Genomic DNA, 15523 nt, shown 5'->3' with positions numbered 1-15523 from the left:
CTTTTCCTCTTTGTTTCTCAGCTCAGCTGGATGACTCCAAGGTCACACAACTGGCTGCAAACTCAAATTGCTCTCTTCAATTGCTTTGTGACATTTAGGTCAGGGAGGACACAGGGAAACACTGAGCACATTCCAAGGCAACTGAGGTCTTCCTTTAAGATGGGAGGATGACCTAACCATGGAATGACACACAGCTCTCAGGAAGAAAGGAATTTAGCTAACAGAAATCTTAAGATATAGAAGAAGAGCATTGATGTCAAAAGGAAGTGACCTGTGTCATCAGCACCAGATCCTTTTGGTCTGAATAATCTGATCCAGAATCATGCAACCTGGTGGTTTACAATTACATCCTGTAATTGTAAATTGACAGAAAAACACACCTCACAAGGCTTTTGAGATTCAATGTGTATCTTGAAAGAAATTAAAAAAAAAATTAGGCTGATATTTCAATAAATAGGAAGTAATTTTAACATAATTCCTCTTCATACCAATGTCATGCAAACAGTTTGATTCAAGCAAAACATCTAATTTAATCTGCTCAAAATGAAAAACACCGAGGCTTGAATATCTTCTTACTCAATCAGAACTGAATATCAGGACTTATTTATGTTAATTTTAACTTGGGTAAGGGAATTCAGGTTTTGATTCCTTTATCTAAACAGAAATTGGTAGGAGGAGGCATTGAAATGCTAAAAACATGACTGAATATGATCACTCAAAACATATTTTAAAAATAAATGTTATTACTAACATACAAGTTTCATTTTCATTGTGCTACCTTAGGCAAGTCTGTCCTGTATACCTTGAATATCCTGAATTTCCACTGACACTTTTAATGTACAACCATGCTATTAGATAAATACTTCTTCTTTATGCACAGTGTGTAAACATGAACAGCAAATACCCTGCAAGCTCACCAGACAGAAGTTTCTGAGGTAGATAAGCATCACCATCCCTACAGAAATGATAAAAAAGGTTAATTTCTCTAGCAGCTTTTTCAGTAAGAACACCACATTTCATCCTTTGAAAGATTTAACTTCACAGTCATTGGAATAACGACCAGCAAACAAATTAGTTTGTGCTCAGCCTCAAAAATCCTCAAAGCACAAGAGAATGACTCAAAGGTTTTAATGGTGATGACTTTGATACAGAAGCCATGTAGGTGACAGAGCCCTTCTATTGACTGTTAGAACAGTAATTAATACACACATGATTGTCTCCAGGCCCCAGTACCCAAACAATACTGGAAGTGGAAAAAAAAAGAAAGATCTAGCTGATTTCCAGCTGGAGGGGGAAGAGAAATATAGAGCTGCATTCATGCACTTTATGGGAAAGATTGCATAGCTGGTTTAGAAAGAAAATGTCTTTTCATGTCCTTAGGAGGAGTTCTGTGCTTCTTCAACTTCTTCATGAGTTCCAGGGGATCATATTTGTCCACTCGACATCACCAGCCCACAGAGGGAGTAAAATGCAGGAGCCCCATTGGAGTAAGGACACAGTTGGAGCACTGACCTCGGGAAGGAAGGAATCTCGTGTACAAAAGGCAAGTGTTTCAAGTTTCATAAGGACACCACGATCCAGAAAATACCGGTTGAAGGTAAGCACCAAACCCAGCAGCTGCCGTTTCAGAGGCTGAAAGGCAAACCTGGGCTGTGGTTGTCTTCAACACTGGGAGCTTGATCTTGGCTGCAGTTCTTTCCCCTCAGAGAATTTCCATGCAAGACCCCCAGCTGTCCAACACAGTGATAGAGGCATCTCATTAGTTAAGGCCCGTGCTTTCTTTCAAATCCTCTTGGAAAACACACCAAAGCTAACCCTTCTCTCTCTTTTTTTTTTTTTTTGCACTTTTAAGAGCAGTATTAAATATTCATAAATATAAAAACTATGTGGAAATACCTTTAATAATATTCTGATTCTGACTGTTTAAAAAAAGGGGGGGACAAAAAACCAAAAACCACAACCCAACTACCACCCATCTTTGCCAGAGTGCTTGGCCAACAGTGAAGATAAAAATGTGACTGTTCCAAGTATCCTGTAGAACACATGATGCTTCTGTCTCCTTGTGGACCAGAATGACTTCAGTTCTTTCTGCTGAGTTCTGAGAAGCCCTCATTAGAGGACAGGAACCCCTGGAGCGCCTGAGATTCAGAAAGGCTGGACTGGCAAAGTCATTTCTGATAACACTGGCTCTCAGAAACATCTTCAGATTCTGATGTGGAAAGTACTGCAAAAGAAAGAAAAAGATTAAGGGATTTAAACATGTTTGTCACTATGCACAATATTTTTCCTCAAGTACAAAAGGGAAGGTGCTGTGTAATGAAAGGGATTCTCTTCTTTCACACTCTGAGAAGATTTAAACATGGTGGGAGAAAATTCCATCTTCTGAAAATGTCAGCTCAGGGGGCTGAGCTCAGCCCTGCATTAAATCAAGTGCAAATTGACCTATTTATTGGATATAGAGCAGAACTAAATGTTTCCCAATGGCACTTTTGCTTTGGAACAGCCTTTGGGTTCCTAAACAAGACAAATTAGGCAGGGGAAGTTGTTGTTTCTCTTTTTGGGACAAAGAGATGCTGGTTGTTATCCCCTTTCTGTTTGCACTGTGACCCAGGCAAGCAGCACATCTTTCCACTGCCATCAGCTCTCAGAAGAGCTCCTGAGCATCTCAGCAGGCCAGTGAGAGACAATTTTAGGAAGACATGCCTAAAACCTCACTGTCTCCAGGCAGCAATCTCTGCTCAGTGTCATGGCAGGATAAACTGGATGTTTCTTTCTCGACTGATTGAAATCAGAAGGGATTATTATGTATTTTTGTATGTAAATTCTATAATTCTGTTGCCCATGCTCAAAGAAAACCTTAAAGGTTTGGAGTATTTGAGAAGCTGAAAAGCTCTGGATGTACAGTTTTGGGATTTTGTTTTACCAAATTGTTTTAATTACAGCAATTAGATTTGGATCAGAAATTCACTCAAGGAAGCTTGTGGTATGTATTTGGAGGAGATAAAATTTTACATTCCCCGTGGTCCCTCAGGACTTTGTCTCTAGGAATTGGTTCAATCTGGGTGACAGTGAAAGATGTGCTGGACACAGCCTGGCACACCAGCCTAAGGACTGGGACAGAAAGCAGAGAGTGATGCAAAGAGCTTACCAGAACTAAGGGGTTTTTTTTTTAAAAAAAAGAATTATAAATATCTCGTTCACAACTCAAGAAATGTCTAGAACCCCATATTAATCCAAACTCTTAAAAATTTAATTCTCTCTTAGGCAATATCTAGGAACTACAAAATCTGTAGTGTTGTATGTGAAAACATTTTGGGCATGACTCCTTAAAAAAAACTCCATCCAAATCCACCTAAGTGGAAATCGATTTACTGGAAAAAATTCTATTTTTATCAGAGTGTTATTTTGGCCTTTGAAGATTCAGCTTTTTCCTAAGAAGCAGCTGAAATGCTCTTTGAAAAATACTGATAAAAATTATTCCCTTCCCCTGTTTCTTTGCTGAGCATCTCTTGCCAATTTGTCACGAGCTCCAATTTGAGTCCTTGGTCTTATGAGATGCACATTCCCTATAAGAGAACTTCAGGTAGGATTGGAGTCACAACATCTGTTGTCTGGGTAAAGGCCAAAAGGTTTCAGAAATGCTGCATTTCCAGTGCCATCATCTTGTTTAATCTGTTGTTTCTCTGTCTGGCAGCTCCTAGGTATTCCTAATGCCATATTCCTCTTAAACTCCATTTCCTGTTGTTACAGCATGTTTCACCCTCAGGCATTCAAATAGGCTGAAACTTCCAGGTTGATTTATAAAACAATTTCCTGTGGAAAACGTAACCAGTCTTGTAGAACAGAACACTGCTCAGGCTGCTCACACTTCCATTAAACTACAAGCAGCTTCTTAATGGTAACGATTTGGAGTGAAATAAAACTCCTGGGATCAAATTTTCTGAACTAGCAAGTGTCCTTATCATTTACAGCTCAGTCAGGCTGCTGGGAGCAGCCAAACACAGAGATCTCCCCCCTGGGCAGCACTAACAGGGTTTGCTTCCAGTTTGAAAGGGGTTCCTCAACGACAGCAGCACAAATCAGAAAACAGACTTTACTGCATCTTCATTTGCCTGACAGCAGCACAAAGTGTGTCTGGGGGAGACTAAACCCACACAGGGTCATAAATAAAGGTTTGAGAAAGGAGGGATGAGGAAAATCAGTCAATGTACAAGGGATGAACTTTAGCTCACACCAAGTCAAAGCCTGGGTCGTGGTGCCAAAATTAGCACTTGCTGTGTAGGATAACAGGACAGCTTGAAAAACACCAACACCCTGAGCTGTGTAAAAAAAGTGCTTCAAAACTGAGTGCACATTGTTATGAGAACCTGGCCTTCAAAGGTTTTCCACAGAGCAAAGATATTCCTCCTCAATAACTGCAGGTCTCATGTTAATGATGATGAGAATTTACAGTTCCTATTATAAAAGCCTTCAGTGTTTATCAGAAGCCAGGTAAGCCCTGGTCCCATATAGCAGCAGAGAGAAAAAATGATCTGTGGCTCAGCACAAATCACCTGCTCAAGCAGTGGCAGAACTGGGGACAAAACTTAACTGCCTTGAATCCTGCATTTCCTCCTTTTATGATGTGAAGAAGTGGCTTTAGGTGGGGCAAAAAGGCAAAGAACAGAATAAGAAATCCTTTACCACAAATAAAAATCATCTGAGGCTTTGTTAAGTTATTCAGCATTTCCAAGAGGATCCTATACCAGGTGCCAGTCTGGTATTCTGGGATCAGATATTCCTAAATATCGATTGCCCATCGCTTCACAGCAAAATCTCTGAAACCTGAAGTTCCCAGCACTCCAATTGCTCCCTGGCAATCATTCTCAGTGTGGCTGCTGCTTTGCTTCCTAGGTGTTCAATTTTCACAGCTGAGCAGCTGGAAGCATAAATCAATAGACTCCTGGGCTTCCTTGAATTTAAATTCTGGAACGCGTTCAACTGGGCACAAGAAGTGGAGTTGTGCAAAACCAAATGAAATGATGACTGTCTCTGGACATTGATGGGTTGGTATTTGTTCCATGGACCTGCTTAAGGTTTCAGAAGAGACTATTTTAGGTTTCATATCTTTTTGCTACATTAAGGAGCTGTTCAGGGTAAGTTCACCCCAGCAAACAGGGCTGGTGATCTGTGTTAAGCCACTTCCTGAGCTTTCACGCTCTGTATTAGATCACCCAGTGAAGCTGCACAGCCCTGCCTGTGGCTGCACACAGCCCGTGGCTACCCCTGAGAAGGACATTACAGCTGGAGACTGAGAAGAAAGGAAAATGAGAGGCCAGGAGTAGAGCTGGAGATTAATTCAGAAAGGGATAAGAAAGCAGTGTCTCATTAAATGAACAGGTAACGTGTCCTACTGTTATGGCACCACTGAACCCAAAGAACAGGAACTGCTTTCTGTGCTGAGGGATCAGCTACAGGAATTGCCTTCTTGTCCCATGTCACACAGTCTGTCACAAACTGGCAGGCCCTGGCTACTGCCAGAGAGGCCCCATCAGACCTGGGTGTCCCTGGTGTGGCAATTAAACTTCAATGATTCCCATCCCAAAATCACTGTCTCGCTTAGAATGCAACATTTACACAGTATTTTAAAGATGAGAGTAAGTTCCTCACATCAGGAGGTTCAGTATTAACAAATATGTCAGTCAGTGATGCAGTGCACACAGGAAAAATATGACTAAGAATATCCTGGAAAAAAACCCCTCAAACTTATACAGGCAAAGTGAACAGTAAACCACAAAAAGGCAGAGGTATCAAGTCTTCCATTGGTTCGGATAAAAGTGGTCTTGCCACCTTGTCACCTTCTTCTCCTGCAGCTATTAATTCTGGATGAAACAGAAACCAGATCAGAGAACCTACACATTCTTTTCTCAGCTCTGAGACTTTTTTCTATTATATTTTCATTTTGCAATATAGCTCCAAAGGTTAAAAACCATATTGATGTACTCTGAGAAGCATCAGCATCTCAAGAGGATTCTAATACTTTCTTTACATATATTTCCAGCTAAGAAATTGTTTTCTTTATACTGCTATCCATATAGAAGCTGCTATCCATATGGAAACTGCCTGGTCAGTGTTTTGGCCAGGAGCTGGAAGGAAACCCTTCTTTATGTCATTAGGAGCTCTTCAGCCTGAGGACTTCACAGATGAATCCTGTGACTCAGCTGATCTCCTGAACCTGAAAGAAGAGGGAAGTTTTCTCTTGAAGCCAAGGATGAAAAGTATCTGCCTTAAATATGCACATCACCATCCTGAACATGCAGGAGACATGATAACATGGAGTTCACCATGTCATGAATGTGGATCCAAGGACCTGTGTTTAAACTGAGCAACTGGATGCTCAGTCTTCCAACCCTTGGTAGCCTGGTCCTTTGGTTTTGTTGGTACTCTACTTTCTCTCACCTAATCTATAACAAGGCCTGTATTCTCACTCCATCCCTCTTCTTACTCATCATCTTGCCCTGCTGAATACCCTGTTGAATGCTCAGTTCTTTCCACTCATTTCCTCATCTTCTCAGAGCATCACAAACTTGGGAAAGAAGAATAATGATGACAGTCAAACACTCCTCTCTGCCACTTCCTTAGGAAATGACTGGACTGCACAGCATCCTCAGCTTGGAATTCTCAGTCAGCAGTTTGCCAGCCTCTACAACACAGCAGTAAAGTCACTCATGGCACAGGAAACTCCTGCAACTGCAGTTTCTGCTGAATCTCCAGGTCTGCCTCCAGCTCCTCACAGTGGATTGCTGTTCTCTACCACAGCACAGCCTTTTGACTGATTCAAGGAAACTCCACCTGACCCCAGCAGCTTCTGTGTGGGCAGCACAATAAAGAAAATGTTTTCTCTTAGCTGGAAATATCTGTAAACAAACCACTAGAGCACCTCCTGAGCCTCACCTCACCATAATGATGAAATGTGTTTTGTTCTAAAAGGGTTTCTGTTGCCATACCTGATTAGCCAAGGAATGCCTGGTATGAATAAAAGGCATTAACTTTGTAGTGTCTCCTCTCAAAAAGCTGATGTTTCTCAGGATTCACAGGAATCACGTGCTCGTGCTTTACTGATCACTTTGCTTTAATGTCTGCCCTCAGAAATCTCATTTATGAAAGAAAGAAACTGTTCTGTGTTCTGCAGGACACTTAAATGTTCTTAAAAAACATCAGCATTAAAGATGCTCTCACCTGCTCAGCACAAAAGATCAATGTGTTTCCATGTATATTTGTAACATGTAGACAATATTTACACACCATTCTATGCAGACAACAAGGATTCTTGCTATAGGCTTAAGAAAGATATGAATTTGAGCTTAGATCAAAATATTTTCCTGAAGAACCCACACAAAAGTCATTGAGCTCTTAGTCTTCACATGAGCAGAGAACTGGAGTATGCTCTAGAAAAATAAACTGAGTCAGGTCATCCTCAGACAGTTCTCCAGCAAAACACTCACGTCTGACATTTCCTGTATTACACTATACAGTGATATCCTAAAAAAACCCAGTACCTGAGAAAGTCTGGTGCTTTGGAAATCATGTTTTCAAAATCTGCAAAGCCCAGCTTCCCATCCCCATCCATGTCAGCCTCTTCTATCACCTTCTCACACACCAGGGTGATCTCCTCTGCTGTCAGCTCCTCCCGGGTCAGCTTATTGAGGGTTTGCTCCAGGTCTGCTTTACAAATGAAGTTATCTGTGTTAAAATCTGAACCAGAAAAGAACCAGAGGTCACCAGCAACTCTCACACTCATTTCCTTCCGCCACAAAAAGCACCCCCAAGCATCCCCCCCCCTCCCCACAGTACCATAGATCTTAAAGGCATAGATTGCTTTGAGCTCTCTGGGAGCCATTTCACTGAGCACGGAGAACATATCCACAAAGTCATTGAAGCTCAGGCTGCCCTCTCCATCTTCGGAGAAAGATGACACAATCCTTTCTTTGAAGGGATTCTCCTGTGGGAAAAAAAAAAATATATTAGTATTTGAAAGATCAAAAAACATTGAAAAGACTCCCTGATAATGAATACAGAATTCCACGGTCGGTTCTCTGAAGACAACTCTTTTTTCCCCCAAAAAATGCATCCAAAAATTTACATTTGGATGCTTTTGCAGACCATGATGCTGCATTGTACTTCTTGCCCAGGTCTCTTCTCTCTAAACTGGTGCCCCCCTCATTCCTCCAGTGCAGAACACGTGCTTTATAAATGTTACAGTAAAGGTACAAAGAGACTGAAGATGATTTTCAGGTAACAGGCTCCTGCCAGGGTGTCAGACTGAAGGAGCTGGCACAGAAAAACAGGGGCTGGCAGGAGGGGATGGGAACAGAGACCAAGGGAGAAAGCCAAGGAAGCAAACGGGGTCTTCCTGACTGAAGGCTGGGAGAACAAATAATATTTGAAACCACTTCAAAAAGTCAGTGTGTGCATTCCACCCCTGGCTGATGCAGAACCATCAATCACTAAGGATGTAGAGTCACATCCCAGGAGAATCTTGTAGAAAAGCCTTTCATTTGCACTGACACCCATCAATGTCCAACCTGTGGTTGGACTGACTTAACTCCAGAGATTTAAATGAAATTTAATCTCCACAGGAGATGATCCTGACATCCTTTCCTGCACCCAAGAATGAGACAATATTCTAAAACCACAAACACACAAGGAAGCATAAGAAAAGCTGCTTTAATACTCCCAAGTCCAAACCAGATGTTTTTATGGTATCAAAGCAACATCTTTGTCTCAGCTGTATAAAACCCCCAAATTAATTTGTAGCTGTATCTATAAAACTGGGAAAATCAATTTGGTTGAATCCAAACATGACTTGGGCTGTGAGCAGTGTCTCATCAAAGCTGTTCTACAGATCTACAGAAGCCAAGAACCAATCAACATATTGATCTTCTATAAATGCAAACAGCTTCAGTGGTGGCATATCATGCTTCATATTTTTAATATGCATGCAGCATTTTGTTTAAAAGAAGCAGTATTGTGAAAGCTCAGAGGTTCAGTCCATTTAATTTCTATTTTTTCTCTGAGTTTAATTACTTAACAGGTACTCACAAACCATTATTTTTAATGAAATTATTATTATTTTTAATGAAATCACATAAAACAGCTATATTTGAGAGGCAAATGACCGGAAAAATCTTATTTTTCAGTTTACTTGAATTGTCTCTTGATAATTCACACACAGAACAGATGCATCTATAAACACATTTTCAGCATAACTGTGGAGACTAAAGAGATAGAAGCAGCAGGCAAAAATCAGAGTTGCTGAAGATATTGGTATTTTATATATCATCTTAAAGGAATATAAAGTACCTTACAAGAATTGGGTCACTTACTACTAATATGCAGCTGCCTCTGCAGTGAGATTCAGCCACAGTTAAATGGTGTGCAGCAGCTCACAACAAGAGCTGGAGACAAAGATGTCCAACTGAAATCACAGGGGGAATTTGGGAGCAGAATAAAATTTGTCACTCACGCTGAGGTTACATCTGAGATACATTTTGTTATAACCTCAAACAATGAAAAAGTTTTAAGGATTCTTGTTAAAAGATGAAGCATGATACAGGAAAGCTTATTTTCTGTAAGAGAAGTGTGAGGTGACTCAAAGAACACCCAGTTCCTGGAAAGCAGCTTCCCTTCCTTCTGCAGGGGATTGATGGGTCCATGTGCAGACTCACACAATGGGATGAGCCTTTGCAGTGTCTGGTTCTGGGATGCCTGGACAGAGGAGTTCTCAGGTGTGGATATACAAATACCCCCTATATACATTTGCCAAATCATGTCACCTGGCAATTTTAAGAACAGATTTCAGTGGCCATCCCAGCTGGAACTTTAAGATACTTTTTCTCAGCAGCTTTAGTGGCCGTTCATGTCCTCACAGAGCACACCTGATTCCAGCAGACCTCTATTTAATGATGGGATACATAAACCAGCTAAATGAGATGTCTTTGGTCTGGCAGTTTGCATCTAGGACTGCTTTTGTGGTGGAAATCGGTTGGAGTTTGCTAAAAGGCAAATATTCACCTAGTGACAAACCATGTAAATGTGTGTGCCAATCCCCTCAGGATGAGGGAGGCCTGAGGAACAGACATTGGAAGCATAATTCCCTGAGACAGGGTTTGAATCCTGAGTTCAGTTCTGGGCCCCTCACTACCAGAGAGACATGGAGGGGCTGAAACGTGTCCAGGGAAGGGAACGGAGCTGGGGAAGGGGCTGGAGCAGCTGAGGGAGCTGGGGGGGCTCAGCCTGGAGAAAAGGAGGTTCAGGGGGGACCTTCTGGCTCTGCAACCCCCTGACAGGAGGGGGGAGCTGGGGTGGGTTGGGCTCTGCTCCCAGGGAACCAGCAATAGGACAGGGGGACACGGCCTCAAATTGCACGAGGGGAAGTTTCAATTATATATCAGGAAAAATTTCATCAAAAGGGTTGTCGAGGCCTGGAAGAGGCTGCCCAGGGAAGTCACTGAGTCACCATTCCTGGAGATATTTAAAAGCCCTGTGGATGTGGCACTTGGGGACATGGTTTAGTGGTGGCCTTGGCAGTGCTGGGGAAAGAGTTGGACTCGATGAGCTTAAAGGTCTTTTTCAACCCAAACACTTCTATGATTAAAATTCACTCCTAAATGCCAAAATCTCTCCAGTCTTTCTGGCTGTGGCAATGGCCAGGAACAAGGCTGTTTTAATGGATGGGTGAAATATGGACCACAGAGTCCCAGGCTCAAGGGACAGCCCACTGAAATAGTCAATACTAAATACAAATTCTCCTGCAGGGTTCCATGGCTGAAGTAATTCCACAACAGGCACCCTGCCTACGGATTTCTGAGGGTAGGAGATTAATGAGCTCACTGTGCTCTGAGCTCCCTGTTCAGGTGAAGGTGAAACCAGGCCAAATAAAATGAAATTAAATAGAGCAGAAAAGAGGGACCCCTGAAAACAAAGAGCCAGCAGCCTCAAAAAGCAGCAGGGTCACATCCCTAAAGAGTCTCAGAATGAAAAACAACACCCCAGAACTTGCCAGATGGCTGAGAGAACCTCCCTGTAAAAGGATATGTCACGTGCAGAATGGGCAGGGACAGCAGGTGGGCAACTGGGGCTGCTGCTGAACTTAAAGGATCTCCCTTGAGTGCCTGGAAACGTGCCTGTTTGTGGAATACACATGGACCTGTCTGTGGAATACACACACAGACACACAGTGCCAAACAATTCGTGCTATTGTCTCAAACTGCCAGTTTATTAAAAAGCCAAAGTGAGATTCATTTGGGCTGAAATACATGAAAAGGCCCCCTTTCTTCCCAAAGGCACCAAAAACTGGTGCATCTGTTTAATGTTTTAATATTTGAGAAGGCCAAACATCAGAACGGATGTCGAAACATGTTAATAATTTGTTGTTGTTGTTTCTAAAATATTACGTAGCTCTCTTTGGAACAAACCTCATCAGAGCCAAGTGCTGTGGTAACAGTTTTAAACTGACATCTTAGAGGCAGCATTGGGTAACAAAAAGGGAGCCCACAAATGCAAATCTCCCTATCAGCAGTGAATATCAAACCTGGGACTTAATGCATTAGAAATGCCAGGCAGGGTCTCACTCACTCAATAAACACATTGCAGTTGCATGAGTTATCTCTTTGGCATGTCAGAGATCTTGAAAATACAGCTGAATTAAGAAAGAATTAAATGGGCCTAAGCATACTTCTTAAGTAACTCTTGGCCAAATGGATCTCTAAAACCTAAATGAAAAATAAAATCTTTCCTCATATTGATTTCTTTCCTTTAACTTTCTCATATTATGTGTCTTCAGGCAGTATATCTGTGGCTTACACAATGGAAAGTATTAGCTTACCTTCACAGATACTTTTCACATCCTTTCTGTAATTTCATTACCTCCACTCTAAAGAGCACAGATTAGGGTTCCATCATATTTAAAGGAAAAGCCATGGGGGAAGGGAGCAAAGGGGAAAACGATACTGTTCCTTCCTAGGTTGCTTTCCCTTAAGCACTAATTGTTAAAAAAAAAAAAAAAAAAGAATCCTTTTAAGACTAGAAACTTGCCTTGTTAAAAAGCTTTTTCTGTACCCTCACAACAAAAATGAGAGTGGAGACAGGAACAATAAAGAATTGTTACAACTGAAAAAGAAAACCCTCTGCTGCTTTGCAGATTGATGCTGCTGTAGTGGCTTGAGATAATCCTGCTAATCCATTTTTGTAACAATCACTTCTTCTACTCAATAACTGTGTTTCTATACATTTCCTAATCTCATGTGGCATCTATTCCAACACACAGACCAAGAACACCATACAATGACACACAGCCATTAGTGTTCTAAGAAACTATTAATAGGGTTTATTCCTGAGCTTGCAGCGAAATCCTCTGTCCTCTGGTTCCCATCCCAGGCTCTGGGAGAGCACTGCCATGGCCCTTTGCTCTCTTTTGTAGCTTGAGGAATTCATTCCAAGCACTCTGTCCTATTCCCACAAATGGACTGCATTTTGGAAATAAGATGTTGCAAGTAAAGTTCTGAGATAGGTCAAGGTAATTAAACTGGAGATGCTGAAAAGTCATCACAAAATGCTTCTTAATTTTTATATTCACAGAATGAAAATGATGATTTTCTCTTTTGTGTTTGAATCAAAGTCCCCACTGACTTTAGAGGATATATTTAAATGCACAAACCAGTCTGCTTTGCAGACTACTGAAAGTCAGAGTCCCTTTGGATGCTTTAATGAGGACTTGTGCAGAACTGATCAAAAGCAAACCTTTCTCAAATTTCAGGAGTTATTCCTAAGGAAAAAAAAAAAGTAGAGACATTATCAGACAAACATTAGTGTAAAAACGGCAAAATTGTTCATTACCAAAGCTCCACAGGAAAGTCTGGTACTTTGGAAAGGAAGCATCATTAGCAACAGCAAATTATCCCTGGAGCAGATAAAAGCAAGTTTCTTGGGTTTTTTTCCTTCATTTTCTTCCTCCTCAAAATCAATAATGTGGGTTTTATGTGTATATGATTATATTAATGTCATCAAACTTCTCTGCAGTGCCTGCTTAAGAAATCCCTGCAGAAACCAAGGCTAAAATACAGCTAAATTGATATGTTTATGTCTTAAAAAAAGACCACATTGCTCTGTCAGAAAGCAGAAATGTAAGACAGTTCAGCAATGACTGTTTACTGAAGCTGCAACAGCCAAATAACCAAAGACTGTGGTTGGAGACAGAATTGCTTCAATATTACAGAACATAATGGTGTCTTGTGGGAACATAAGGCACTGTGACAAAAACTGATTCCCTGAGCCAGGAAGTGCGGACAAAGCTGGAGAGCATCGGGAAGGTGCAGGTCTGGGCTCACCAGAGGGAACGTGGCCCTCACTTATGACACCTGGAGCACATCCAGTGGAGAGCCACAGTTAAAATGGGGCTTCAGGGAAGCAAGAAGAGTGGTCTGAAAGGAGTAAAGCATCCCATCCTGACTAGAAACAACTCACGGGATGCAGACAAGGATGTTGGGATGAGCTGGAGGCAAAGATTGGCCAGAGCAGGGGTGGGGGCTCGAGAAGAACATCAGCCTGCTCCCTCAGGTGTCACTGCCCACCATGGAAAGCTTTGAACCTGAAGACTCACTGAAATTGTCCCTAAAATCCCATCCCATTCAAATTGTATAAAGTATTTTTATTTCATTTTGAAGCAGCCCACGTGCATTCGTGTTTAAACTTAACCAAAACCAGGGTGCTAACAGCAGTTCTGAAATGTGGGATGGATTCCCTGTTCCCTGTGTGTCCTTCCTCTCTCCTGGCTCATCCCTGTGCCTGCTGCCCACTCTGTTTCAGCAGTGGGTGGATTTATGAACTACCTCAGCCCCCACTGCAGACAATGAGAAGGTCTGTGAAGATCGATGAAGTCACTGTGTGAGCCAAAAACCAGAGAGCAACAGACTGTAAAGTGAGAGAAACAGAAATGGTTCCCCTCAGGAAGCCCCTGTATGACCAGAAGGACTGCTCTGCACTGCACTACCCACAGCTGGGTACACTGGGGACATGGGCATGGCTACCCCCCCCCCAAATCAGAGTGCTCTGTCACCAGGTTACAGCCCTGGGCAAATGACAGGGACAATGGGAGTGAGATCAGTTGGAGTTGGGGAAAATATCCCTTGTGCTTTTTCCCTGGTCTCCCACTGAACAGCCACACCATGGCTACGACTGGGCAATATTAATTCCTGCAATCTCACAGGTGCCCAGATGCCCCAAAGTGAATTTATTAGACAGCAGGTTGTGTAACCAAGATTGTCAGAATGAGAGAGCAGAGGCTGCAGCGACACTGATGGAGTAAAGCAGCTCTGTTAACTTCAGTGTAATGGTAGAACTAATCCACTTAAAGTATCTGTCCCTTCTTTATTTATTTATTTCTTGTCCTGACTTTCAACTTTTAAGAATCGTGAGCTAGTGAATAATTCATGACCAATTAAAGTGAGTGACCACCGGCATTTTTTTCTTCTTTGAAACACAAAAATCCTGGCTCGAAACATTAATGCAGGAGGTAAAGATCTTTCTTTACAGTAGCAGAATCTAATTTAGAAAAGTGCATTATTGATTCTATCCATTTGTCAGAACCTGCAATGGTATTGAGCTCAACGTTGCCAGTAACCAGAAATGTAATGTGTATATGAAAAAAGCCAGGTGCAGTGAAATTAGCACTAATTTTATTAGAATTCAATAGACATTTAGTTCATTTATTTCTATTTTAAGATTTAAATGTTGGCTTTGTCTTCACCTTGATGAAAATTTCCCAAAGAAAGCAAACACCATAACGACTTGTGTTGGGCAGTCTGGGCAAGTTGCAAAGGTTAAAGATGATTTTTCTTGCTGTAGGAGCTGGAGTTACTACCCAGGGTGCTTCAAAAATGAACTCCTGGGGAAAGACCCTCTCCTCTCACCCCCATCTGCACAGTCAATCACAAAATGCTTGACGACCAAGATGGGTCCCAGTTTGTAACTGAGACCCTGGGTGGCATTTTAATAGCTTTTAGTGTCAATGCTTTGAAAGAGTTATGGAACAAGGCCCAGTCTCCTCTTATTGATATTTTACTGGAAACAAGCTCACTAGCTCTTAAAAGCACTTTTCTCTCTGAGCTGCTACAATTCCTGAAATAAAGAGTGGTTTGACAGCAACAGTTCTGAGGTTCTTCCACAGCCTTATGAGACCTGAGAGAGAACCTGTATAAAATTTAACACTGAATTAGTCCTGCTATTTTCATAAAGTCAAGTTCCATGACCCTGGAGACCTCTCCTAAAGCAGGGCCAGACAACCTCCCAGCCTGGATGTGGTGCAAGAGAATGGATTATGATCCATCTCACACAGGGAAGTCTCTCAGGAAGTCTGTCATTACCATCTAAGTTCACTAAGGCAGCAAGATGTGCTCCTGGATCTCAATCTAAACAAGTTCCAGGGGGAAATTCCTGGTTTAGATCTCAGCCTAAGCACCAGGCTGTCCTGTAAACACAGGAGTCT

The 15523-nt window shown here is 41.9% G+C and overlaps 1 protein-coding gene across 5 annotated transcripts in view; it reads right to left on the bottom strand.

The window, feature by feature from the left end:
• Window positions 1-1112: 1112 nt before the first annotated feature.
• CIB2 (calcium and integrin binding family member 2) overlaps window positions 1113-15523 on the bottom strand; it is a 43958-nt gene continuing 29547 nt past the window's right edge. For 4 of the 5 annotated variants that reach the window (XM_032699937.1, XM_032699939.1, XM_032699934.1 and 1 more), the window contains exons 4-6: window positions 7834-7981; window positions 7539-7734; window positions 1113-2224 (exon numbers count right to left, since the gene is read on the bottom strand). In XM_032699937.1, coding sequence (XP_032555828.1) covers window positions 2203-2224; window positions 7539-7734; window positions 7834-7981 — 366 coding nt within the window. In that variant the 3' untranslated portion in view covers window positions 1113-2202. The remainder of the gene's footprint in view (window positions 2225-7538; window positions 7735-7833; window positions 7982-15523) is intronic. The other variant, XM_032699935.1, reaches the window with a different exon arrangement.

The sequence above is a fragment of the Chiroxiphia lanceolata genome, chromosome 12, assembly GCF_009829145.1.
Source record: "Chiroxiphia lanceolata isolate bChiLan1 chromosome 12, bChiLan1.pri, whole genome shotgun sequence".
NCBI classification, from domain to species: Eukaryota; Metazoa; Chordata; class Aves; order Passeriformes; family Pipridae; genus Chiroxiphia; species Chiroxiphia lanceolata.
The sequence above is the reverse complement of the archived record's forward strand: the minus strand, read 5'-3'. Positions and strand labels throughout refer to the sequence as shown.